Raw genomic sequence first — 27,574 nt, 5'->3', positions numbered from 1 at the left:
CCAGGTGGACTCCCGGCATGGTTGTGTGACTCTTGCCTATGCCTAAACTCATATGAACACAGCAAAAGCTTGAAAATCTTTGCCAAATCTCTTCTGGGAAAGCAGCCTTCCTCCACATAAAGGCTCAGCTCCTGGTGGGATATGTGGACCCCCAACAATGCCAGCACAAGGACAAGAGCTCGGACCCCCCTGGAAGGGCCCAGCAGATGCAAGGCCATGATTGTCACTAGTGATTCTGGAACTGGTGCACAGGGGAGCCTCCGCCAGAGTTTAAATATGGGAGATGATGAGTAACAGGACTGGCCAGGACACTGAATTATGGATTCATTTCATTTTATTAAAAAATACTACAATACAAAATAATATGAGTTTAACAAAAAAACTTAATATACTATGAGGATAAGGAAAAAGATGGGGCCAGGGTCTGATTTGGTTTGGAAAATTTTGAGAAGAGGAATTGGGAAGCCCAGATGAAGGGAGCTGGCCTCAAGAGGGGCTCATTCAGCTGCAGTGTCATTGTCACTGCCTAGAAAGAAACAGGAACAGAAAAGAATTCAGGCTATAATTCATCCAAAGTCAGACCTCAACTCAAATGCTGATGAATAGAAATCATCTACAGACCTCCCCAAAGCAATAGAATTATTGCTATAAAAGCCTGAAGGGACATAAATGGAAATAAGTGATGTAAGTCCTAGGGTTAAGTGGTTAAGCTCCAATCTGTGCAAGGATTATGGGGAGACAGGTATCATTAGCTAGTTTTAAAGAATGTGAGGTGAATTTGCTAAGGAGCTCTACTAAGCTCCTTTCATTTGTAAAATAATTTTACAAGCACTAACTTTGGTAGTAATCCTTAGATTTTGACAGGATCCCCTGTGAATTTTAGAGATTAAGTGTGAATCTGCACTACAGCTCTTTGCAAACAGAGGCCTCCTGTCCTGGCTTTGGTCTCAGTACATGCTACATCATGTACCCTGATCTGTGATAAGCTTTGAGAAGAGCAGGAGATGAGCTCTGGCCTGTGCCATTCCCCTCAGGACAGAACCTTCTGTGTTAGCCATTGCCTAAAGCATCTTCCAAGCTTGGGGCAGCCTCCCTGCTTGTTCTCCACAATAGCAGCTCAACTCTTTAAGTTGTTCCTACTGCCTGAGGTCCCCTCACACTTCCATAATACCTGAGCTCTCCTCCCAGAGAGGAGGAAAGTCCTTCGTAAAGATTTGGGGAGTATTCTCAATCAAAAACTGCACCAATGCAACCTGTAACACAAAAGGAGACCCAGAGAGTTCTCTTGTTATTTGGCAGTTAAGGGTCATCTAAGGTATATGAATCTTAGAGCAAATGCAGTGTATTCAGGTATCTGGAGAGAAAATCAGAATTTATATTGAAAGTATGTGTGGATTTTGTTTTACAAAGTCACTAATGCTTTTAATTTTACAAATTAAAAAGCGCTAATGGGTGTTTACAGAACAAATGTTGAACCTATTTGACTAGGTTCTCCTTTGTATAGTGAATGAGAAATATGCACTAGTTTATATGATAGACTCCCTTCAAAGCAGCACAGATAAATTCTTATCTTTGAGTGAGTCCTGTTAGGAGGTAATGTTCACGAGGCTGGGGCAGTGGATTTTAGTTAGGTAGATAAAGAGGTAAGATTGGAAAAAAATTGAGAGACTACCTTCCCTTACTCTTCCCTCTGTGCCTCTGTTTCCCAATCTACTTTGTCAGTCCAGGTTAATAAATCTGCTACTCTGTTTGACTAAAGAGAATCTGACTCATGTGGAAAATGGCAGAAATCTTTCTCTGAATGAGTACAATGAGTACTCATGTCCATGTGTGCAGAGATGCCACAGCCAGTGATTTGAAGCCACTTTCTATGTGTAAGCGTCTAGAAATGAGCAGAGCTCTGAGAAAGATCCCTATCTCCGCTTTTCAGAGTAAGACACTAGTTTGGAAAGGAACCCAACATCACAATCCACAATGGTGAGTAGAGGAGAGGAACTTTGGTGGAGAGGGATTCCCACGTTGAAGTTCAATTTTACCACTGTCATTGTCTTCTCTAGGACTTGGTCAACCTACACTCCCCTATACTGAAGGGACAGAGAAGAGGCCTCACTGCTGCTCTCCCCTGGCTGCACATCTTAATAAACCTCATGAGAAATAGGGTGAGCCCTTATTGAACCCTGTCCTTCAATCCTGGACTGTCAGGCAGATCCCGGCTTTCCAGATCCAGCCAGCAGCTCTGCTTCCCAGGCTGGAGCCAGGAGAGGCTTTACCTTTCTCATGAGTTCAAGATCAAATCCTGCTCTGGCATCAGGGGGTGGGGCCATCAAGCTGGTGGCTGTGCAGACAGCCAGGTTGTATGATGTCATCAGGTTGAGGGATGAATTCTTCTGTATATGGTTTAACATCGCAAACAGATGTTTCAGCAGCAGTCGGTTGGCTTTGGGCAGCATCTCCAAAAGGCTGAATATAAAAGAATGCACTTTTATGTCAGGAACTTTGTGTGTGAGTTTATAAATGTCCACAGTATATTTTGTGTACTTGTGACTGAAGAAATTAAAAACATGGTAAGGATAAGTATAGCATAAAAATTATTCTGAAAATGTTTGCTTGATGAGAAAATAGTATGTTCTCACTTGGGAAAGGTTTATTAAAATCTTATTTCAAAATACTGTCTTTAAAAACTTCCTATACTGTTTCTCATTGTACTCACAAAAATCTTGATAAACTTAAAGTATTTTTGAAACAGCAACCTCGACTATTGCTGTGTGCTGAAGCCCCAAAATTCATTCTGTACAGACTCATTCCAAGAGAGAATACACACAAGATGTTTTAATCACAATCAATTCTTGATCTAGACATGCACTTCTATACTCAGTTAAGTGGTTGATAAAGCTAAGACCAAACTCTTGACTGGCTATATCAGTGAAAGCTGTCTCTCTGTCAATGACATCTCTCCTATGTATACATGGGAAAGATTCAATAAAAATAATATTGGAAAGCCATCATTCACAAACAGTTCTGGCTATTAGAGCCAGAATGAATGAATCCACCGCCTACTATTTCTAAGAGTTATAAAGGTTGTGTTCTTGCGTCTACCCAAGCAGACTAGTTGTGTGCATCCTACCTCTGGGCCGCAGTTATTTTCTCCTCATCCTTGTCTTCACCCATGATCCCAAGCCACGTCTCATACTGGGGAGTGGAAAACACACCGCCTTCCACATTTCGAAGAAAATCCTTCCAGAGACAAAAGCGGGATTACTGCCATGTGACAAACTATGTAATCGTAACACTTGAATGGATGAATGAATTTAGGCCCTCCATTCCATCTCTGTAAATGAATCTGTGACCTGCACAGACCTGGGACCCTATACTGTCTGCCCCCCTGAGTCAGGTGCCTGGAGTTTCTGCACCTGAACCTAACAGCAAAGAAGCAGTGATGGGAAGTAAAACACATCTCATCTCGTGTGTGGACATCTCCACTTGGCCTGGAGAAGCTACTTACAGGTGGGTATGCCATGGTTCTAAATGCTGCTGCTGAGCAGATGGCAAATCTCATATCTTCATTTGGGCCTATTGACATGTGTACCTAGAACATGACTGAGGGAATCAAAGAGCCCAGGTTCTCTGCTTTTAGGTTAACTCTCTCTTTCCAGCTCATTGGAACACTCAACATAGCTCTGATTATGTGTACATCTCCAGACTGGGTTAACAGAAGTCTGTACGCCTTTGTCATGGTGCCATCAGGTACAAGATGGGAGAAGCTGAGAAGTGAGTTCTAAGCAGCCAACACTCACTCATTACTTCTATGTCTGCTAATAGATTCTTACTGGTAAACATTAGCCATGACTGATGCCTAGCCAAGGAAGACCTACTGCAATTCAAATTATAACATTTGGAGAACTTGTTCTTATGTCGTTGTCACATGAATTTCCACAGACATGTTCACAAACTGCAGTGTGTGTTTTTAAAATTCTTTCCTTATTCTGATTTTACCTTCCAGAAACATCAAGATGCTTGTAAATCACCTGTATCCTTTCAAAGCGAATGTACATTTGTCAAACTGAGGTGAGTTTTCAGCAGGCTCAGCTGTATTTGGCTGCATTCGCTATGTCAAAAGTCACATTACTAATTGAAGAATGGATGAGAAACAGTTTTGGGGTCAGTGTAATTGTGGGATGTGAGAGAAGAAGGAAAGATAGAATCAAAAGGCCCCAGAGGAGAATCCTGGGAGAAGACACTCCCATCTTTCCTCTCAGGGCCGAAATGGTGACATGAACTGAGATGTGGCGTGCCTGTTCCACCAGTAAGGTATTCACGATGAGCTTCCAGCATAGTTATGGAGGAAAGCATCCACAACTAGGTCAAAACATTCCCAGCTTCTTCTTGAAAATGTGTGTTTTCAGCCTCCACTGAAGAAGACAAATGCAGGGTGCTCGTTTGATATTCATCAGTGTGTGTTTGGGTTGATATTTTCATTAGCATAGTCATTTTTGGGCATGGAGTTTCAGGTGAGAGGACAGCAGAAGCTGAGGTGTGGAGACAAAGTAAACATACATACAGGACACATACTGTGTTTAACAATTTTGTCTTTGCGATGTCCCTTTTCATTTTCCAGATCCTTGGGTTTTGAGATTTTATTGTTTTTGTAAAGAGGTACAAAGAGGTTGCAGTTACATAAGGAAGATAAAAAGAACATTCCTGTATGAACAATGTGAACCCTTTCTCTGCTCTTTCCCAGATTTCCCCTCTAGTTGCCACCTACAAGTTGAAGGGTTCATTTTCAACATCGTATCTACTGATGGCTGCTGCTGCATCGATTCCCTTTTTATCCGTCCATTTTGGTGCCCACCCCTTATCATCTGATAGACAAACAAGGCTAATGAAAAGAAAACAAGAAGAGCCCAAAGGAAGCTAAACCACATGTTTCCATTTCCTGCATTTTATCTGCATAATTACTTTATGTGATCAGATGTACATAATCATTGTGTCCTTGTGATCCTCTCCAAAGAATATCCTCCTTTGATCTCATTCTAGGAAAAGGACTACAGGCCTTATAAATTATCACAGGACCGGAATCAACCCAGATGCCATACAGAGGGAAAATGGAACAAGTGAGTGTGGTATGGAAATCTACTCATCCATCTGAAATAATGATATAATACCATTTGTGACGAAATGAATAGACGTAGAAAAAATGATTAAGGGAAATATTCCAGAAATATAGGCAGCATTGTTTCCCTCATTTGTGACAGCTAGAATGTGCCTATAAATCCATAAGTAAACATACCGGATGGTACAAAAGAAACCATTTCCCAGGCTTCAGATCTGTGATGCCTGTCGTCATTCTTGGGTATCTGTGGTGCTGGCAGTGCAGCCCTGTGGCCTCAGAGTGAGGCTGCCTCCCTGGGGGATGTGGGCTGTGTCCTACCTTTAACACAGATGCCACCACAAACACAGATTCCTGGCGCAGGTCCACTGGGGCTCCGGAGATGAGTTTTTCTTTGAGTGCTCTGTAGGCTTTGACGCCGCCTGACTTTCTGAAGATGCCCTCAGTGAGTTCCCCCTCCTGACTGAGGAAGGAAATCATATCCTGTGTGGAAGAGGACGAAAGAAGCCTGGGTCCTTCAAGTCCACCGGCCCAGAGCACCAATAAATAAGACTTGAAATTGGAGGCCAGAATGTGCAAGGTTGCTGTGCTCAAGCTAGCCAAGCTCATTCCCCACTGTGCTTTGTTGTTTGAAATGTGTCTTATTCTCCTCCATTTTTTCTAGCATTAGACTCAGAAACATGGGACCACTGAATGTGATTTGTCCTGTAGTGCGATGACCCTTTGACCTTCTATTTTACTGCTTGCAGCTTCTGCTGGCTCAACCCTCCTCCTTAAGGAAGGCTTCCCTCACTGCTCAATAGAATGTTAGCTTCTCCCTCAATTTAAGAAATTTTCCCTTTTATACGTTCTGTAGTTGCTAGCTTGTTTAGAACACATTCAGACCTATTTCCTCCATGAAGTTTCCCTGCTTGTATTCATCGCAGTGAGCTTGCTTTTCTTTACTTCTGTCTTCCTGTTCCTTGATCCCAGGAGTGGACAGTGTCAGGCGCCTGCAGTGTGAACTTGGGCATGGTGCAGAATGGGGGAGAGCGTTTCCTTTCCCTGCCTTTCCATACCCTCCTCCTTCCTTGACTCCCTCCCTTTTCCCTCTTTTTGCTCTTCCCCTGACCTTCCTTTCTTCTTCCTTCCTCCCTCCCTCCCTTCCTTCCTTTCCTCTCACATACTGAAGTTTAATCTACTTGATGTGCACTGCCTTTCTGTCTGTGGAGCTAAACCATTCTCCCTGCTGTTTACTGGATATTTGGGGAGAGGAATCTAGTGAATTTTTCAATCTTGAGCAGCCTACAATGTTCCCCAGAACTAGCATTACAGTAATTTATTTACTTTATAATATGTCCATTTTTAGAATTTCGATTACTTTTGCAAACGATGGAAATCCTGTGTATTCCTAAATGTTCTCTGTACTCAGTGAGTCCATGTCAGTCTCTGCGATATTCGAGGGGAAATTCCCACCATGTAGTAGTAACTGCAGAGATGCTAGACACTCATTCATTACATTCACCCCCACAAAACATAGTAAATTAGGAATGTGTGTGTGTGTGTGTGTGTGTGTGTGTGTTTGTGTGTGTTTGCAGGGTCTGAAGCATTGATCTCAGGCCTTGAGTCCTGTCAGTGACCTTTGATGCACAAGGCAAGTGCTCTGAAACGTGAGCAAAAGTTCAGCCTCTGGCTTTTCAATAATCGAAGAAAGAGTCTCATGAACATTCCTGTCTGTGCTGTCTGTGTAGCTGCAATCTCAGATCTCAGATATTAGATGTTTCAGGAGTTAGGATTACAAGTGTGAACTACTCTTACTTGGTTTCTCTACCACTTACAAACAGCTCCACCAATCTGCATGGATTTCAAATGATACTCTGTCTCGCTATTTAGAGATTAATCTATTCTACAGGTTGAAGGTTCTTTTTCAAACAACCAAATCAAAGCAGGATCATGGCTGATATGTTTAAATCACTAGATTGGGTAGTATCTGCTGAAAGTCTAGGTTTGCTACCTGAGCCATTGACAAGTTGGAAGGGTGAAGCTGGAAGGGATCAAGAAGGAGGCGGACTTGGAGCACAGAGCCCAGCACTGAAGGCATGAGCAGGACACATGGTCCTTGCTGCTCCAGTCCCAGACTGAAGAGAATCATTTCCTGTAGTGCTGGACCCAGGTGATTGCACATTGTGACCCATGGATGCCTTGAGGTAGAATAACCTAGCTTCTCCACCCAAACACCCAAACTCAGAGTTGGCTGCTGCCCTGCTGAAGTGGACCTGGGGCTCCCTGACCACACTTCCACCCCTGCCGTCCACACTCAGGAGTGTCCTCTCCTCAGGAGGGCAGCAGAGACCAAACTGGGACCTACCAGAACAGCAGAGGGCAGTTTGCCATCCTGACAAGCAGCCTGCAGGGAAACCCCAAAGAGCAGTCCTGCCTTTGGAGATGCAGATTTTCCAGGGAGGTTCTCTTTGGCTATGTTGGACTGCCGCCCAAAAAGCCAGTTGAGGAAGGCTCTTCCCCTTCCTTCTCTTTTCTGCTCTGAATCTAAAGAAGGAACAGATTTATAAGGATCAGTTAAAGTTTCCAGAAACTGAACTTGTGTGTCGTGGGTTCCACATTCTGTAATGGCTCAATTCCCTCCACTATTGATAGAGCCTCTCCCCAGGTCAGTGGAGGATCCATTAGTCCTAGGAGTCTGAACACATTCAGTTTAGCTTTCTGATTAGTGTGGCCATCTTCACTGGACCATGGAGTGCCTAACATTGCAAATTTCCTGAGCTTATGTCTGTTTGCCACGTGTGTCTTTCCCTTCTGAAAGGCAAAGCAAACATCCATGTAGAATTTTAAAATCAAAATGTTCAGAGAAATTCCCTTTCTGTTTGGATTTCTCAATGTGTGACTGACCAGTTTCTGCATCAGGTGATTTGCCATCATGATACACCGCCTCACGGATGAAAGTCGAGGGGTAACTTGCACCATCTCTGCTCCCTTCCCCTAGTCTTGCCATTCACAACAAAATCAACTTTTTGCTGGAAAAAGGTAACTGTTTTCCTTATGGGAGACTCCAGTCACATTTCTAGACCTCACTAAGGATTAAACTCTATTCCAGACTTCTATCTACATACAAATTTCTCCCAAATCTTTTGAGATTGTGACATATATTTTTTTCAAAAAGTTTTTAATTTAGTTATTGTAGTTTATCATTGAGATGATGTATACAGGGCGTACAGTCACATTTGTCAGGTAATGGGTACATTACTTCTTGAAAACTGTTACCCTTTCCCATGTTTTTCTCCCAGTTTTCTTCCCCCTCCCACCCTTTCTGATCATGTTTTTCGTTTTCCCTTCCCTATTTCAAATAACCAAATAAACCTATACACAATATACCAAGCAACATAGTCAGATGTAGTAACATGAGCTAAACCATAAGAAGAGAAGAAATAGCTTCACATATGATGTTAAGCACAATAATCACAAAGATAAACCTCTTGTTTCTATTTTCTTCCCACATTCTAGTTGTGGTTTTAGGATTCAGCCTCTGTTCCTGAGCTGTCTTCTCAAGGATAGTATTTTACCTCTGAGCCACACTTCTATCTCTGTCTTTACATGGCTCTTCAGAGATAAGACTCATGACATTTCTTTCCCAGGATGACTTTAAACCAAGATCCTGGGATCTTGGCCTCCTGAGTAGATGGGATTGCAGAGTGAGTCTTGCTTACATTTATTTAAATAAATTCTGTGGGTATATCAAGTGCTTTGAGAGATCGTGGAGGTGATTGTACAGAAGCTAGAGCACTATGTAACCACAGAGGTGAGGTGTGAGGAATGGAAGGCCCCTGTGGGGTGGGAAAGCACTCACTGTTAGGTTGCTTGCCATTGGCTGGCTGCCTTGGCTTCAGAACGAACCGGAAACCCACGGGGGGGTTCCAGTGCTCCAGGACAGGACTGTGGAGATTGTGCATTTCATGAGTGCTTGGTCCTCTTGGAAGGAATTCAGTCACTCCAAGCTGGCTCATTTTAATCACATAGGGATTTTCATGCCCTATGGGGCCAAAAGGCAGCAGAGGACTTTCATTAGAATGTGAACCCAGATAGAACAATGAATTTCCAGTATGCTTTCACTTCATGGGAAAATGTCTTTTTTTTCTAATCAAAAGCATTCTATTTCATCAGAATTTCCTGTTTGTTTTAAGTAGTTGTATACAGGAGCTACCCGCCACCAAATCAATTTAGACAATGTATCTTGATCAATGTCACCCAAGAAAGCTAGAGTTCTAGTGAAAAATAATCAACCCAACAACTACCTATTTTTATCCTCAAAAGAAAATTTATCAAATGATGAGTTGATACCACCACCATTCAAAGATCAAGTATCTGTAAGCATTTATTGAGTATATGATTTAATATTACAATACATTTTTACTTTTAGTAATATTAAACATCACACTAAACAAATCTATATTTGAGATTATAAGACCAACTTTGAACCAATCCCCTCCCATTTTACGTTTCCCCTGACTTTTACCAAGGAGGGCAATTGACTCTTCTCTCTTTCCAGAATCGATCCACAGCTGGTATTCATTCTCAGAGCCCTGAGGGAGAGAAGGACCGAGTGTCACACAAAGCCTCTTGCAGTAGACACACACACCAAGGACACATGTCAGTACAGCTGGGCTTGAAACCAGGAAAGCCTGTGGGTCAGTACACTCGCCATTCCATACATGGAGTGGCCCTCAGTTTTGACTAACCCTTGCCTCCTCCCAGCTTGCAGTGGCTTCCCAAGATGGCAGCCATGTGTCTCCTGATGGACCACGGATGCTGGACCATAGGGTACACCTCCCCCACATTCTGAGGGACCCCAGCCCTCACTGAGCAATCCACACCAGTGCAAGACTCCTGTTGGGGTTGAACATTCTCAAAAGTCTTTGGAGGATGGTGTTGCTTTCCATCTCGTGTTCTCCTGTGACAACCTGTTGATCAGAATCTGAGGCTCAACCAACACTATGCCTGAGTGAAGTCAGACTTAGCAGGTATTGTGAGCTCAGCAGCTTCAGGCCTTCCGGGTAGGGTCGATGGAAGCCAGCTGTTGGCTTTCATCTCTGAGCTCTATTCCAGAGAGAAGGGATATGGAGACTGGAACCTAGGAAGCATGCCAAAAGCAGAAAATATTTATCTGACCAATGGCCTGACCCTGCTGGAAACCATACTTGGAACAACCAAAACTTATGAAAAAGGCCTTTAATTATGTGAAAAAACATGGAGCACCTATACCAGAAATAAGGCTCACATTGAGTTTGCATTGGGTGAGATGTATCACAATAGTGTTCATTCTTGATTTCAAAGTCTGGCATTGTCCTTAGGATTTTTGCAGAGTTTGGATCCTCCAACTCTTCCCCCCACCCTCTCTCTCCCTGTCCCTTTTACACATACTCTCTCTCTCTTTCTCACTCTCTCTCTCTTCCTCACTCTCTGTCTCTCTCTCTCTCTCTCTCTCTCTCTCACAATCAGTTCCAATTGCCTTGTTATTATAAAGACCAAATAAATTGATTTGTTCAAAGGCAAACATTAGAATCATTTCTTACAATCCATTCATCCTGGAAAATTATTGAATCCAAACATCAGTATCCTTTATTCAAGAGAAATCTTTTCTTGTCTGATGTGACTAAGTATTTAAACAACTGAAAATGAATTGCATGTATGGTATAAATCAGTGATTGTGTTGAATCTCTGCCCCTGAGACACTAGGTCTATTCCAAGAGGGACTTGTTCCTGATAGAAAGAAAATTAATGCTACTCGGTATAAGACAATACAGAGACTCCTCGGTTAACTGGTACATGTAAAATCAACCTTCTGATAAAGTATTATGAACCCCAACAGCAACAGAAATTCTAGCATTCTTATGCCAGAATTCTAGTGGCTTGAGTTGTTAAGTATCTGGAATATCACAGGTAGATTTAAACTTCTGTCTTAGAAATCATGTCAGAACACCAAGAACTTGTCATAGACAGAAGGAAATCTATAGACACTATCATGCTGTCAAAATACTTCTTTTATTCACTATTGTTCTGATTATTCAATGAACTCTTGACTGGTGTGGATGTCTTTGTCTGATTGAATGACCAATCATGATATTCGCTCATGTACTCTATCAAAATACATTCTATCATCATTTATAGACTCCTTTAAATGCTAGAGGAAATGACATTAAATATAAGATAAGATGGATGCCATGTTGAAGAGGCTTGTGGCAGTAAATCTTGTGTTACTTGGGAGTCTAAAATCCAGAGGACTTTCCTACAATATAAGCCAGGAGTCTACATCTCCAACCAGCCCTTTACCCTGGGGCCCACTGGAATGAACGTAGCAGAATATCAACTGCCCCCACACAGTGAGCATGCATGAGGCCCAGAGTTCAAACCCAGCTACTAGCAACACAATTAATAACTAAGAATCAAGATGGAACTGGGTCCATCCATTTGCCTTCCTGCCCATGGAACAAATGACCATGAAACTCTTATCTCAAATTAACTACCAGAAAACTGGAAGTGGAGCTGAGGCTCAGTGGTAGAGATCTAGCCTTGAGCCAAAGAGCTCAGGGAGAGCCACCAGGCCCAGACTGACATATATATGTAACCAAATACACTCTTTTCATTGACTTACTAGTGATAATTAGATTAAGTAAGGGAAAGAAGAAAACAAAAAAGAAGATCTAGAAAGGGCTGACCAGTAGAGAAGACTGAAATGTGTTTTGTGTATCAATGCCAGGTCTTGCATGTCCTTGAACTTTGATGCACAAGGCTAGATGTCTACCTCTTGAGCCACAGTTCTATTTTTGGTTTTTGCATCATTAATTCGAGATGAAAATCTCATGGATTTTCTTTCCAAGGCTAGCTTTGAAACCTGAACCTCAGATCTCTGTTTCCCAAGTTACTCACAGGCGTGAAGCACTGGTCCCTGTCCTGAACCTTTCTTACTCAGATGCTTAAACTAGATTCATCATAGACAAACTATGTATATACAACAGAAATATGTGACATTAGAAGTTTCATCAGTATATCTCAACTTCCTTGTGTATTCATTGACAGTTGGCATGAGATTAAGAAAATCCTTGTAGGAACCCACCTATAGATTCATCTAATGTCCAGCTGCCATCAGCTTATGAACGTTGAGGCCGGGGAGAGAGGAAACCTATGACATCACTGTGTCATTGTCAGTAATCCTATGATATTAGTATACCAATATCCACATGAGTATAACTGTATCTATAAATCTCCAACAGGAAGTTGGTTTCTAATTTAACAATATCCTACATGTGGACTTACAGTTATTTTTAAACTCGACAGTGACTTCCTGATCACATCGTTCACTGTATCTGAGTGTCTTGCTATTACGGTTATTGGCTATAAAAGACATAAGGAAACAAATATGTATCATCATATAGTATCATCATATAGTTATTGCCAAATTATTCCCTTTGATTCTCAAACAAATTTTGTTTTCTAGTATTTAAACATCTGTATAAGGCACAAAGCTTTGAGTTGAGCTTTATCTTTATTTATTTGTATAAAAGGAAGCATGGAAAAAGATTTTCAGTTTTCACATTAAAACGAGTCCACAGTGGTCAAAGTTGAATGACAGCTGACTAAACACTAGAGTGTATGGCAAACAAAAGGTCATGGAATACTGTGAAAAGGAACAAAAAAAATTGAAAAACCCTAAGAATCAGTGATAATATCTTTCATGAGGCAAGGTAAAATAAGGACCTTTTCAGATAAGACATGGCACCACAGTCCTGACCCACAAGCATGGATGAATCTATTGACAGATACCTGGCTCTTGAGAAGGAATGACATGCATCTATAATCTTTACATCAGGAAATTAAGACATCAGCAAAGCTGAATTTTAACAAGTAGATGTGACCTAACAGATTTTTCTCTAAGCACAGTGCCTATTGGGAGAAACAAGTGTGTGTTTTCCCACATGAGACCTGCCCAGCCTCCTTGACTCCAGCCAGCCATCTAGAACCAGATCATTTCAAGAGTGGGGACATGTTTCATTCTTCTCCTTTCCCCTTTCAATGTTAGTGTGTGTGACATAGAGCCCAGTGTAAACCAGGGTACTATTATCTGATCTGTTTTGTCATCATCATGAAGGCTGTACTATCTACTACAATGTTATCAATTAAATTTTATCCAGCATGGCAAGGTACAATTGGTGTTTTCAGAGACATTAAATGGAATGACGTAAACACAACCTGATTTATCCATCTCAGGTGAATTTAGTCTTGATGTATATATGAGTATCCACCTATATTTGTGTATACTTATATAGATACATATATGTGGTACTAATGTAATATAGAAAAATTAATACATATATATGCAATATACATGTGAATAGATCAATACATATAATTAAATTTCTTAAAAAAGAATCTGTATAGACATAAAAGAATACCATTATTCTTAAGAAATATATAAATTTCAGCATGAAAGACTATGGTATTTGGCAAGGACCTTCAGACAGACATAAGTATTCATGTCCTAGAGCAAGCTATAGAGAAAAATTATATAAAATTTAGGTTAAATGTTTCCAGAACAGAAAATTGGGGGAAGAGAATCTGATTTTTTTGTATAATATTTGGTAACTTCCTTTTCTTATGATTTTCAAAAATACTAATATTGGAATTAATGTAATCACTCCACACATAAATAGTAATAAAAACTAGTTTAATTCAGGAAGAAAGCATCCCTGACTGACAAAATTAACTTCTTTACAATAAAAATGTGACAATTTGTATATATTTAATAAGAAAAATTCCCTTGAAGCTTATGCATGTTACCTAAAAGAAGTGAATAACTTTTTATATTGTCCAGTACATATATACATATATATCACATACATGGATACATGATAATAAATTCATTTAAATGTTCTTCCTTTTTGTTGCTGTTGTTTGTGGGACTTGAACCCATATCCTGGACTCTGTTTCTGAGATCTAATGCTAATGCTTTAGCAATTTGAGACACAGCTCCACTTCTGGGCTTTGACGGGTTAAGTAGAGAGAAGAGTCTCAAGATGCCAGTGCCTCATACCTATAATCCTCCTAAGAAGGCTGAGATCTGAGGATTGTGGTTCAGAGGAAGACTAGGCACAAAAGTCTGGGAGAGACTTACATCTCCAATTAACCACCAGAAAACCCAAATGGCACTATATGGTTCAAGTGGTAGAGTGATAGCCTTGAGCTAAAGAGCTCAGGTACAGTGCCTGGACTCAGAGTTCAAGTCCCACAACACCCCACTCTCAAAAAAATAGTCTCATGAGGACTTTTCTCTCCTGCCCAGTTTGTCTTCTAAAGGCAGGCTTGAACCCAGGACCAGTGCTTTCTATCTGAGCATTGTCATTCAAGGCAGGCACTCCTTCCAGTCTGGCTTTCAACTCCAGTGCTCAGATCTCAAGCTCTTGAGTAGCTTTGATGACAGGCATGAACCAACTACCTGCACTTCAATTTACACTAGAGTCAATAATGCACACACACACACACACACACACACACACACACACACACACACATATATTACCCTTAAGAAAGATTCAGACATGAATGCTGAAAAGGGATTTTCAAATAATTGCAGCTATGACACAGTGAGCAAAAAACCCAAATTATTCCCAATACAAGAAGATTGATTATAGCATAATGTAATTGTACCAACACATGTTGCTATCATATTTTTTGAAAAATAAAAATAAAGCAGACTTTATTTAGAAGATAAAGGTGGTGGCATCAGTTTCTGTTAATAAATTTGGGCTCAAGTGTTTTAACAGGTCTTTAATGCCATTACAGTTTGGCATGCCAACAGCATTCTGAATGCCAATTACAGATGAAAGATGTTTCAGAAACCAAGATGCTATCAAAAGCTGATGGAGTTTGGACTTTCCTTATAGTTGGACTAACACACTTCTTAAGTGGAAAGAGTACTACTTAAGTACTTGCGTGGTTCTGAAAGTTCAAACACTACACTGAACGATTCCCCTCCCTTTCTGCACAAGTCCTTAGGACACTATTGCAGTTGTCTCTGACAGTTAAAAATTTCAACAGTTCAACAGAGTAGGGCTCAGAGGAACTGGAAAAAAATGAAAAGCAAAATTAATTAGTAGAGGCAGCTGCCACATGTGGTAACCAAAGTGTAGTTTGATAACCATTTTTTTTCACATTTGTACTGACATCTTCCTAGATGGCAACTACATTCTTGAAGGAATGTGCTGTCATATTTATATCCAAAAATATAAACATAAGTGAATAAAACTCATCCCTAAATTTCTTTCTTTCCTAATGTTCTTCCTCTCATTGTTCTTAGAAATTTTCCTTGTCTTCGATAACTTATAAAATCCCTCTTCCTTTCTCAGCCTGAGCAACTAATTAGAAATGTCCTCTTCACTCTAAAAGACACTTACCAAAGCAGTGTTTTTGACCTCAGTGGTGAAGATCTGGAGAGGAATGCTGTTGTCAGCGTCCTCTTTGGCAAGGCCAATATACCTGATTCAGTGAAAAAAGTCCAAAGTAGTACAATTATTACCCTGCAACTTATTTTTCAAACCAAACTTTACTGTTGATACCTTTTCAACCTATAATGTGTTGTTCAGAAACACTCATGGATCATTATTTGAGTAATGCAATAACCTTGGAGGAAAATAGGACAGGATTTAGAAGAGAAGAGAGTCCTAAAAAGCGACGTTTGGGAAGAATCAGATCCAGTGTTTCAAAGGTTACTATCTAGATGGGAGGCCAATGCCTTCCTAGGCCACTGAAAGCAGCAGGTGCTTTGAGTAGCTCAATGGAGCAAGGGAATATAGATTGTGCCCCACAGAGGCTTGCATCCAGAGCCTGTGCACTCTTCCTAAGCTTTTATGTTCCATGTGTTTATGGCTCTACCAATAGAGCCGCTGCTCCACTTCTGGTGGTTACCAGACATAAGAGTCTCCTGGACTAGCCTGCTCACACTGGCTTCAAACAGCAATCCTCATATATACTATATTAATATATGTATGTATATATATATGCAAACACATATATATGTATATATTTTAAAGAATGTGTTAGTTCAAGTCTATCAATTTAGTGAAGGAAAACTTAGAGATTATAATAAAAATGTCTTCAAAAGAAAGAACAGATATTAGTAGAAGTACAACAAAGGTAAATAACGTCCGTTAAAGATGAGTGAGCATTGGTTTTGATGTCTCCATTCAATAACAAAGAAAACTTTACATATTAAATATAACTACTTGTGTAATACCTTTGTAGGAAAGAGCACCATTTTTCCTTTTGTTCAGAAGAACTGCAATTGAAAATGGTAGACAATATTAAACTGCATTTCACATGTTTAATCTTAAGAAGTCAGTACAGGCAATAATAATATCAATCCATTGGTATCAAAGCATGGATCCTACACCTCACTGGGGTGTTGATGGAATTCTGCTGTTACCAGAGAACCTGCTATGATGTGAAGTAGACTCTTGTAGAAGAGGAGTGCATTTGAATGGAATCACTGTCACTGTGTGATTCAAGCCACCTGACCATACGCCAGTCTCAGGTCTGCACTTCCTCACATTCCATTTTGATAAAACTGACAGAATGCATGTGCTATTCAAATAGTAAAATAATATACTCATACAGATTAAAACAAACAGAAGAAACATGTCATTTAGGTGGAATATTCTTGAGCCAGGAATGAATACTCAAAATTTGCAATGAAAATAAAGGAAAACTTTTAAAAACTGGAATGTGTCATTTCCTCATACAATTTCCTGTATTAAGCCCTAGAAAACTAACTTTACATGAACATAAAACAATGATCAAGATTTCTGTATGTTACTAGTGATTGCTGAAATAGCAAAGTGGTTAATGGAGAATAACTCCTTTGCTATTTCCCTAAATCTTTCTGGTTCCAGTAGTCCGTCTTACCCAAAGGTGGCCTTGACATTCTGCATGGGCCAGCCCAACATAAGGGACTTTCTGGAATGGTCCCCTCCTTTCTCGTTGTCCCCACATTCAGCCATCCACAGGGAACGCAGAGGGACCACATATTTCATCTTAAAGCGTTTCTTATACCTAAAAGGAGCAACAAACACCATCTCTCTTAGTCTACTTCTTAAATGTGTCATGGTGAGAGCCCTCCCAAACTATTCTCTTCTGTTTTATAAAAGAGAGTACCTGCCACATTCAGAATTGTGGTGTTTGATTTGGGTGTTGAGTGAAGAAGGCCTTTATAGGTAGCATAACCTTGATCTGAACTCTGATTCCAACATCAATGTCTATGTGCTGTGACCACAGAGTGGACACCATGGGTGGTGGTGTTCTTTATTCTTGACCATATTCTCAACAGATACACAGCATAGAGCCTACATGAGCACTTGGGAAACAAGCCAGGAATCCAATCCTGGCTTGCAAGCACAATTGCAAAAGCACCTGTTGTCTTTAAGGAAGGGCTATGTAAACGCCATTAGCTTCTGAAAGTGCATTCTGTGGTGAGCAGGAGAGTGTGCAGTCCTTACGTACTTGGTGTTCGACACAAGTAATAAGTCAGTGAACAGGAAGAGGTGCTGCTTCTTCCTCCGGGATCGCATTTGCATTTGCACCGGGCTATGGATGAGCAGGGCTCTGCCATCGTTCTCCGGGGTCACGGGTCTCTCCAAGTGAGTTTCTTCCTGAGGAAGATGTCTTCCCTGCTGCACGCCAACACCACAGCACAGTCAGTGTCCATATATGGGACAGAACCTTATACCAAACTACGCTACCATTCCTCAACCTTGCCTTGGTAACTCATTCCTAAGGCACTTGGTGGTATGGTTTGAAATGCTAGCAGACAAGCTAGGTCATTTGGAAAATGGATGCAAGACAGATATGGGAAGAGAGCTCGGGACCACTTGAGGAGATGGGCAAGAGGAGGCAGGAAGCTCATTCTTCTGTTAGAGGAGAGGAGAGGCAGGCTCATAAGGGAGTGGTGAGATAGGTGAAATGAAGGAGCAAGGTGAGGCAGAAAAGTGTCTAGTGGTTTTTTTTTTGTATTTTTTAACATATAAGTTATTGGTAAACTTGAAAAAAATTGTATGCAATGGCATGAATATCTATGAAAAGATAATTCCAATTTGCTCTTCTTATAGCATGAAAAATGACATAAATGAACATTCTAACAATGTTATCCCAACCTTATCTATAGCAATATTCAAATTCTTTAGGAGAGAGGGAGGGCGAGGGAGAGAGAGAGAAAGTCAAGGAATCAACAAGTCATTCTTTACGAAGTCGCTAAATATAAAGTTTGACTGTGATTTACTACTCATTTGTAAGTAGTGCTGTGTTTCTCCAGGTGAAAGAAATTCTATAAAGTTTGACTGTGATTTACTACTCATTTGTAAGTAGCGCTATGTTTCTCCAGGTGAAAGAAATTCTATAAAGTTTGACTGTGATTTACTACTCATTTGTAAGTAGCGCTATGTTTCTCCAGGTGAAAGAAATTCTATAAAGTTTGACTGTGATTTACTACTCATTTGTAAGTAGCGCTATGTTTCTCCAGGTGAAAGAAATTCTATGGAATCTGTTAAAACCTTTTCTAGTTGGCATTTTCAGAGACAACCCCAAAGTATTTGCCATGGAGGCAAGCTTATGCCTCTTCTGCGAATATAAAGTCTGTACAGTAAAAATTATGGTAAATTTTTAATGCAAAGATGACCTAACAAATTTTTTGTTTCCCTTAATCTCTGGGTCAGGATGCTGTCTCAGAAGTTCTTTTGCTCAAGGCTAGCACTTTCCCAATGGAGCCACAGTACAACTTCTGGCTTTTTTATGAGTAGTTTTGGAGATAAGAATCTTATGGACTTAGCTGCCTGGACTAGATTCAAACCAAGATCCTCATTATCTGGCATTCTAAGCAGCAAGAATTACAAATGTGATTCACTGGTGCGCAGGTGACCTAGTAAATTCTATATTTAAACAATGTCACCATGGAAATGGATCAGGCAGCGACAAGCATGTGTTTCTGTACACAGGACTATGCAGTGTCCTCTCCTGCCTACGTAAGGAACCTGATATTCCCTATTTATTCTTAAAAATACTTACAGTACCACCCTTCTGGAAATCATTGGCACAGGTCTGCAATGCAATATTTTGCAGTTCTTTCTCTTTGTGAATGTTGATATACCTGAGAAGTTCAATAATAATGCAAAAGAGCAAAAAGAATTAGGCAGTAGTTTGAAAATACAGATGTTACAGTATCTCACTTTGTTATCTGATATATTGAATTTATTTGTATTTGGTTATTTTAAATTTGATAGGGAAGGAGGGAAAACCAAGACGGGTGGGGGGGTGGGGAAGAGGGTAATGGGTACCAAGACATGTGAAAGGGTATCAGTGTATGTGAATTAATGCACCTTCTATCTGGCAAATATCATGTAACCCTTTTATTAAATACAATAAAAATTTAAAAAAAGAAAAATAATATGAGATCCAGAACACAGGAGGTAGCCCAAGGAAATAACATTTGGGAAGCAGGTTTATTGTTTGTTTAAAAATTGCTATCTGGGGCCTGGTGTTTGCCTAGTGATAGAGTGCTTGTCTAGCATGCACAAAGACCCAGGTTCAATTCCTCGGTACCACATACATAGAAAAAAGCCGGAAGTGGTGCTGAGGCTCAAGTGGTAGAGCTCTAGCCTTCAGAAAGTCCAAGGACACTCCTCAGGCCCTAAACTCAAGCCCAGGACTGGCAAAAAAATAGTTGCTATCTGAGTGGATGAAACTAGAGCAAATCATGTTGCGTGATATAAGTCAAGACCAAAGGGACAAAAGGTGCATGGTATCCGTGATATGTGGATATTAAATCCAAACAGTACTCAACATTCGGGTACACAAGGTTATGAACATGGTCTTGAAGATATAAATGTAACTACATAGACATAAAAATTTATGATGGGATATATACTCTAGAGACATAATCTTATTTAGATTGATATGTATCTATGACATACAAGCCCTCAGGTTAATTTTAATTATGTTCTAAAATCCACGTGCCAGTGATTGCATGTAGAGATTCCTTTCTTGAATACTTGTTTGTTAAACATGACTTTTGAAATATGATATAAAAATCAGTGTTAATGAAATCTTTCAAAAAAACTGCTATCTGAATGGGAAGGCTGTTACCTTCCTGCACACTGGTAGAAGCACAATTGCTTTGAGTAACATATATACATACATATGTGTATATATACATTTACACATATACACACAAACACACACATATATTCTGGGTCATGGAGCTTGAATTTTGGACTGGAAAACTGACACTAAAATTTTTAGCTCGAGGCTAATTACTATTATTTGACCCAAATTTTCACTTTCATGTTGAGTTTCTTGGAAATGAGAATCTTAACCCTTCTTGCCTAGGCTTGTATGGACCACAATCCTCAGATCTCAGCCTCCTCAGTAGCCAGGATGACAAGGACTGGTGTCTCACATATATTGTTTAGAAAATATTCACTCAGGTCTATTAGTTGAAGTTAAGGTGATCTGAGCGATTACTACCTGAATGTCTTAAAAAATGTTTAAGGACGCATTCTTATAACAGGAGCCAAAATAAATGATTTCTATTCAACTGGGGAGAATGGATTGGGCACATTGGCTTGTAAAGACTTTGATTCATTCACTAACAGTAAAAAATTAAGTATGAATACTTGGAAAATACCTTTGAAGTAAGGAGTACCATCTTTCTTTTAGTTCTGAAGAACTGCAATTTAAAAGGAAAGACAATATTATACGACATTTCACATTCATGCTATGATTTTTTTTTGCCAGTCTTAGGCTAAACCTCAGGGTCTGAGTACTGTCCTTGGATTTTCTCAAGGCTAGAACTCTACCACTTGAGCCTCAGCACCACTTCTGTCTTTTTTCTATGCATGTGGTACCAAGGAATTGAACCCCGGTCTTCGTGTATATTAGGCAAGCACTCTACCACTAGGCCAAACTCCTGGCCCCATCATGCTATGATTTTAAGTCCATCCTTAAAAATAATAATAAAAAAAAAGATGAGCAGCCCATTAGTATCAATGTGAATATGAGCAGAATTAAGACTTCACTCATAACTGGGGTTTGCTATGACATTGAACTTGACTGGTGATCTCACTGTGACTTGAATTAAACTTTACCATGGAAAAGGAATTGGATTTACAGGGAGAAGCTTATTTTCTACTGTGTGGTACAAACCACCTGAGCACAGGGATGAAACTTGACTGGCCAGATATTCTCTTCAAAAGTGAAAATAATGTTATATTAACTATTATAAGGTTGTCTTTTGGATGAAATATTTCAATCCAATTCAAAAGGATGAAAGTTTGCAATAAAAATTGAAAACATCCCAGCCAGGAGCATGGCCTAGTGGTAGAGTGCTCACCTAGCATGCCTGAAGACCTAGGTTAAATTCCTCAGTACCACATACATAGAAAAAAGCTGGAAGTGGTGCTGTGGCTCAAATGGTAGAGCGCTAGTCTTGGGAAAAGCCCAAGGACAATGTTCAGGCCCTGAGTTCAAGCCCAAGGACTGACAAAACAATTTAAAACATGAAAAATTGCAGTGTTTCATTTTCTTATTGAGATTTCAGTACTGTGATGTGTTGTGTTATTTCCTAGGAAACTTTCTAGTCATTGTCATGAAGAACAGACAACATCACACTAAGTTGTTAATGATGAATGCTAAGATTGATAACTTCCTCCCCATCAATATCTCCTTTGCTATTTCACTGTACATTTTAAATTCTCAAATGTTTACAGATTAAAATAAGATTTTCTACATTGTAGGTCTTTACAAACTTGTTAAATTATATATCCATAAAAATAAAAATCACCATTAGTAAAGGGATATTTACAATATTCTGTCTCTGTCACCATCACCTTGTATTGTTATACTTCCATCCTCTGAAAACATTGAAAGGCAACCTTTGTACATATTGTGTGTGTGTGTGTGTCCACCATGAGGGAATCACTGGGGCATGCAGAAATTGAATGTTTATTTCCTTATAAAACATTTGACTTTATTCACTGTTATTTTTTATTCTCATCAAAAAACACTTCTAATTTCCCATCCTACACTGTCCTATAAGTGTTTCATTAGGAGAGAGAAGACTGTCTTAGATGGACCCCAACCTGCCTCCATATATACACAGAATGTCTATTTACTGAGGCCATGTTGCAGAAACATAGTAATAGCCATCTGCCAACGAACAAGGAGGGTGAGCAGTGCTTTAGAAGAAATATAGTTTATGAGGATCTAATAGCTATATTTTACTTCTACCCAAAGATTAGTTGATTAGTTTCTAGGGAAGGTCTCCTTTTTCTTTCTCCCAATTTCATCATCTTCCTTTAATCTGCAGCCTGAAGTCCCCACTAAGCACTCAGAACTGAGAAGCTTCAGAGAAATCTAACAGGGAGTCTGATATATACATCTAACAGGGAGTCTGATATAACCAGAGTCTGATATATACATCTCTATCTTCCCAGTTATTTTTGATAAGAAATTTTTTCCAAAATGCATTCACTAGAGAATTAATAAATGGATATTTCCAACTATTTTTCTTATTTATCTCAAACTCATGAGGTTGTGTGAGGTCTTTGCAGGAGGAAAGGTGAACTGCCAGCACAGGATGCTCCCGGTTGTATAAAACAAGTCCAAATAAGAGGTGTGGTTCTGAGACCATAGATGAAACACGTTACACTTCCTTGTGCATTCACCAGTTTCAATCTGCCTGAGTCCGTTATCCATCTTCGTGTAAGGCTATTCAGGTTTGCTAGACAAGTTCACTTATATTTAATCAGTAAAACCCAGTTCAGATTGCCCACACCACCAAATAAGATAGTCTATTTACAGAGAAGCAATATGCAGAGCAATTCTAGCACTTTACTATTTGATGACCTAGTTATATTTATGGAATTCAAATCTATCTTCACAAGGAATTGTTGCGAATGTCAAATACATTTTTAAAACATACTTGTGGGATTCACTAATACTTGCTGAATAAATTCTATTACTGAGATGCAACACATAGGTAACAGTTGGTCTCCTACAGTTAGCATAACTAGGCTCCCCCACAAAGATTCTGTAAACTCACTGAAAACCACTGGCCACAATCACCTCAATAGGAACCCATATGAGCATATTGGTGTCGAAAAATGTGTGCATAGAAGGTCATTGTGAAGGTCAAAGATGAGAGAGTTGCCTAGGATGTAAACAAATTACAACATTTTTTTCTTGTAATAAATTCTAGATGGAGTTCACTTTTCCATCTTTGCTGTGTGTGCGGCTTTGTCCTTCAATAAGCACCTGATACACACAGAGTGAAGATGTCAGTCTTACCGGAAAGTCACCTTGAATTTCTCACCGGGCCAGCTCAAGACAAAGGACTTTTTGGAACGCCCACCTCCACTTTCCACTTTGTCCCCACATTCAGCCATGGACAAGATATGCAGTGGGATCATATCTTTCATCTTAAAACTTTTCTTATATCTGCAAAGAGAATTAAACAGCATCTCTCTTATTTTGTCACTGCCTTTTGTGGGAGTCATATGGTTTGAACTGGAGGCCTGGGTGCCGTCTCTGACCTTTGTTCCTCCAGGCTAGTCCTGATCACAGGGCCATTGCTCTATTTCCAGCTTTTGGCAGGGTAAATAAAGCTAAGAATTGTGGACTTCCCTGCCCTGGCTGGTTGTGACTCACATGGCTCAGGTCTCAGCCTCCTGAGTAGCTGGGATTACAGCTACTCATGCTGCTTGGGCTTCTTAGTTACTTACGTGTTGGGAAGTTTGGCTCAGGTTAACTGAACTGATTACTCTCCTAATATCTCCTTTCTGTTACATTTAATTGCGATAAGGACAGTCACTTCCCTATTACTTTGGTTGTTTCACGTGTCTTTTGACAGAGGGCCTTTGTATGTAGTGCAGCCTAGACTCTAACTCTGGATCGTCCTGCTTCACCCTCAGTGCTGGGACTACAGGAATGACCACTGGGCTACGTGGTTTCCTTCACTCTTGACTATGTCTCTACAGGTGACAACACGGGACCTGCATGAGCACCTGGGAAATGAGGAATATTAAAAAAAAATCTCTGTTGTCTTAAAGACAATTTGCTAGTGACAATGCGTTTGGCGCTGAGCTGGAGAGCGTGTGGAGAATACATACTTGGTGTTAGACACCAGCAGCACATCACTGAACAGGAAGAGGTGCCGCTTCCTCCTTCTCCAGCCTCTTCTCATTTGCACGGGGCTGTGGATGAGCAGGGCTCTGCTAGTGACCTCTGGGGACACAGGACTGTCCTTCTGAGCATCATCCTCAGGAAGATGGCTTTCCTGCTGCATACCAATGACACACAGTGAGTGTCCATTCATGCTTCAAAGCTTCACACCAAATTCAGTGGGGACAGAGTGTCACACGTGGTTCTCCCAACCCCAAACCTGACTCTGTTAGTAATACCCAGGGACATTGTGCTTTGAATTTTAAATCAAACATAAAAGCTATATCACGTGTTTTAATGTATAAGGAGGATGGATATAGGAACAGAGCCTGAACATTTTCTTCTCTCAGGAAAAGGAAAAGGCAGGAACTCATGCCTCTGTCAGAGGAAAGGAGAGGAATCTTGTCAGGGAGTGGTGAGCCAGGGGAAATGTCAGAGCAAGCCTAGGCAGATGACTACTGAAAACTTATCAAAAGTCACTAGTATGCTTGAGGAAAGTATTTTCATGGCATCATATGAATATCTGTGAAGTAATTCTAAATTGCTTTGGTTCTAGCATGAAAAGTGACATCACTATCTCCTTGAAAGATTATTCTAATTGTATCAATATTCAGTTTTGGACAAGGACAAAGATGAGAAAGAACACCAAGCAATACTTGGAACCCCTCAGATGTCCCTAAATGTGAGGAAGTAGTTGGGTTTGTACAGTAAGTGCTCTCTGGCTCTGCTCAGCGCGCTGTGGCTCCCTAGGGAATGAGAACTACACTGAAGAGCGCAGACACCTCTTCTCACTGGCTCAGGTGTTTGCATAGCCTCCTTCACACTGTCTCCCATGGAGCCTTGCTCTGAGAATATGAGGACAACTGTCCTCACCCACGACTCACAGCACTGCGGATAGGGGTAGCTTTTCAGAAACAGGGCTGGTCAGAGTCAGTTCAGGAAGGTCAGGAGAAAGAAGACAGAGACTTTGCAGGGCCACTCTCTAGGAGTTTCCTAGGACAAGTGTGATCACACACTACCTTGTGCAGGAAAGCTGCGCATGGAAAGTGTTGTAGTTGCGGTGAACACATGTCTTCATCCATTTTGTAGCTCTGGACAGCAGACATGACTGAGGCTCCAGCTGAGAACTGAAGCCAACTGCCTGCAGTCTGAGCGCTGGAAGTTCTTTTCTCTGTGATGTCATGGTTGTAAGGCTCATGCCCCAACTGTCATGGTGACATACCTTCTCCTTTCCTGATTGGCTCCTTTCAACTTCTTAAGAATCTCTTTGAGATAACTGTAGAGATGCTTTCCATTGTAAAAAATAATACATGTATTACATAAAATGTAGTTTAATAAAGCACTAAACTGTGCTTCAAGGTATCATAACCATATTCATTGGGATTCCATGCTACCAAAATGTCCGAGGCTGGGTATTTAATGTAGAAAAGAATTTTAATTTGTAATGATGAGTGCTGAAAGTGTCATATCAGGTTTTAGGAAATTGGCTTGTGGTCAGGGCCCCCTCGACTAGGACATAGGTCAGTGACCAGGGGCAGTGTTTACAGTCTCTGCTGAAAGCCTGCTGCCCTGAGTGAACAGGGCAAGGGTTGCTCTTTTAATATTGCCATTTTAAGAAAACCAGATCCCCAGACATTTAATCATTAGAGAACAGCTCCCCAATCTCTTGATGATTTTTCCAGGGGTCGTTCTTCCTGAAGATCCCCACATATTTCAGCATGGTCTTCTTGGGATCAAACTCTCAAAAGGACTTCTCAGTTGCCAAATAAAACCCACAGCATATCACCAGAACACACAGACAGTCTAGGATTATTCCAGTATGATGGACATCTGCTATCTTAACCTTTTCAGAGCTCCACTCAATGATTTCCCACCTCTTCCATCTTTAGCCCTTAGCTAGTGCTTGTCTCTTTTATAGATATGTAATTTTTGTCTGTCAAGAATAGTGTATATAATGAATCACACAGCAGAATGTGTTCTTAATTGGAGGTACTTATAAATTCATTTCTTTGTATCACCTTATAATTTTCTATACAATTAATTTATAAGTATATATTATCAAATGCTGTTTCATTTTGTTTTTTTAAACATTCATTTAGTGCATTTTGACCAATCCTCTTTCTACCAATATTACAGTTTGTTGTTGGTTTCCTATTGTTAGTTTCATGTACACAGACAATATTCTTCAAGAACATGATAGCTTTTTTGGCCATGTTTCTATTGCAGAACATTTATGTTGCTTCCACTCTGCCTTATTATAAATAAAGTTCCTCACAGCTCTGGCCTTGTAAACCTCCACATCCTTTGTTTATTTTTACAAGTTAGAGGAATGGGCTTCTACTAGATATTTTAGCCTCTTCTTGTATAATTAGCATTTTATCAGATAGTATCAAATAATTTCTCCCATTCTGTCAAGTGTCTCATCATTATATTTGTTGTTCTGTTTGGTATGCAATATTTTAAGGTTGATGTACTCCCACTTGTTATTTTTTCTGCTTTTAACTCCATTTGTAGACTCGTACTATATGTGCCAATGTTTGGACATGCTTCCCCTATGATTCTTTTCATTTTGGTGTTATGTTTTAGATCTTTGGTGCACTGTTGTGTTGGTTTTTTTCGTATAGAATGAGAGACAGAGATGACAGTTTTAATGAAAACAATATAGTACGGAGCCTGCTAGACAGTATTTAGCAGCAAGAGATCCACTGGGTAACATATATCTTTCATAAAGCAAATATCAGAACCTATTTAATGTAAGCAATGGGAGCACAGAAGTCTATGCACTTTCCCTGTTCCCAGTTTCTTGCAAAGTGGGAATCTCCTCCTCTGCTTCTATTTTTCATGTCAGAAACCTGTTTTTATAAACTCTCATCACTGGAAGTCAATCCCCAGATTCATCAGGCTCATCTTGATGATCTTTGGCACACTCCTACCTGTATGTACTCTAATTAATGAGATCCAGAACATTTGCATTTGAAAAAGGTTTCCTAGTGGATTACTATACAGAAGCTAATGGCATTTTTAGGCATCTATGTTTTTTTTTGCATTTTTTTATTGTAATTAATAAAAGGGTTACATGATATTTGCCAGATAGAAAGTGCATTAATTCACATACATTGATACCCTTTCACATGTCTTGCTACCCATTACCCTCCCCCCCACCCCCCACCCGTCTTGGTTTTCCCCCCTTCCCTATCAAATTTCAAATATCCAAATACA

General features: G+C 40.1%; 1 protein-coding gene across 1 annotated transcript; it reads right to left on the bottom strand.

The window, feature by feature from the left end:
• Nucleotides 1-344: 344 nt before the first annotated feature.
• On the bottom strand, nt 345-25,501 carry LOC150047235 (rho GTPase-activating protein 20-like). Its single transcript, XM_090356639.1, has 18 exons — nt 25,375-25,501; nt 24,304-24,473; nt 23,483-23,632; nt 20,823-20,864; nt 19,205-19,286; nt 17,648-17,817; nt 17,054-17,200; nt 16,386-16,427; nt 15,547-15,628; nt 12,413-12,490; nt 9,615-9,681; nt 8,949-9,131; nt 7,455-7,633; nt 5,429-5,590; nt 3,125-3,234; nt 2,271-2,460; nt 1,172-1,253; nt 345-526 (listed from the first exon to the last, which is right to left on the bottom strand). Exons 1-18 carry the CDS (start codon nt 25,459-25,461, stop codon nt 498-500), a joined length of 2,052 nt encoding a protein of 683 aa, XP_090212765.1. The 5' UTR covers nt 25,462-25,501; the 3' UTR covers nt 345-497.
• Between the last annotated feature and the right edge of the window lie 2,073 nt (nt 25,502-27,574).

This window comes from Megascapheus bottae, chromosome 23, assembly GCF_031878675.1.
Source record: "Megascapheus bottae isolate mThoBot1 chromosome 23, mThoBot2.hap1, whole genome shotgun sequence".
Classification (NCBI taxonomy): Eukaryota; Metazoa; Chordata; class Mammalia; order Rodentia; family Geomyidae; genus Megascapheus; species Megascapheus bottae.
Note: the sequence above shows the minus strand (reverse complement) of the source record. Positions and strands in the feature narration are given on the sequence as shown.

Excerpts from the sequence above, each read along its gene's own strand:
- LOC150047235 (XM_090356639.1), bottom strand. The coding sequence starts at position 25,461 with ATGTCTGCTGTCCAGAGCTACAAAATGGATGAAGACATGTGTTCACCG. Across the intron at positions 7,634-8,948 it reads CAATGGCAAGCAACCTAACA|ATTCAGAGCAGAAAAGAGAA; the intron begins GTGAGTGCTTTC and ends TTCCTTCTTTAG. Across the intron at positions 3,235-5,428 it reads TGGTGGCATCTGTGTTAAAG|GATTTTCTTCGAAATGTGGA; the intron begins GTAGGACACAGC and ends TGTCTCTGGAAG.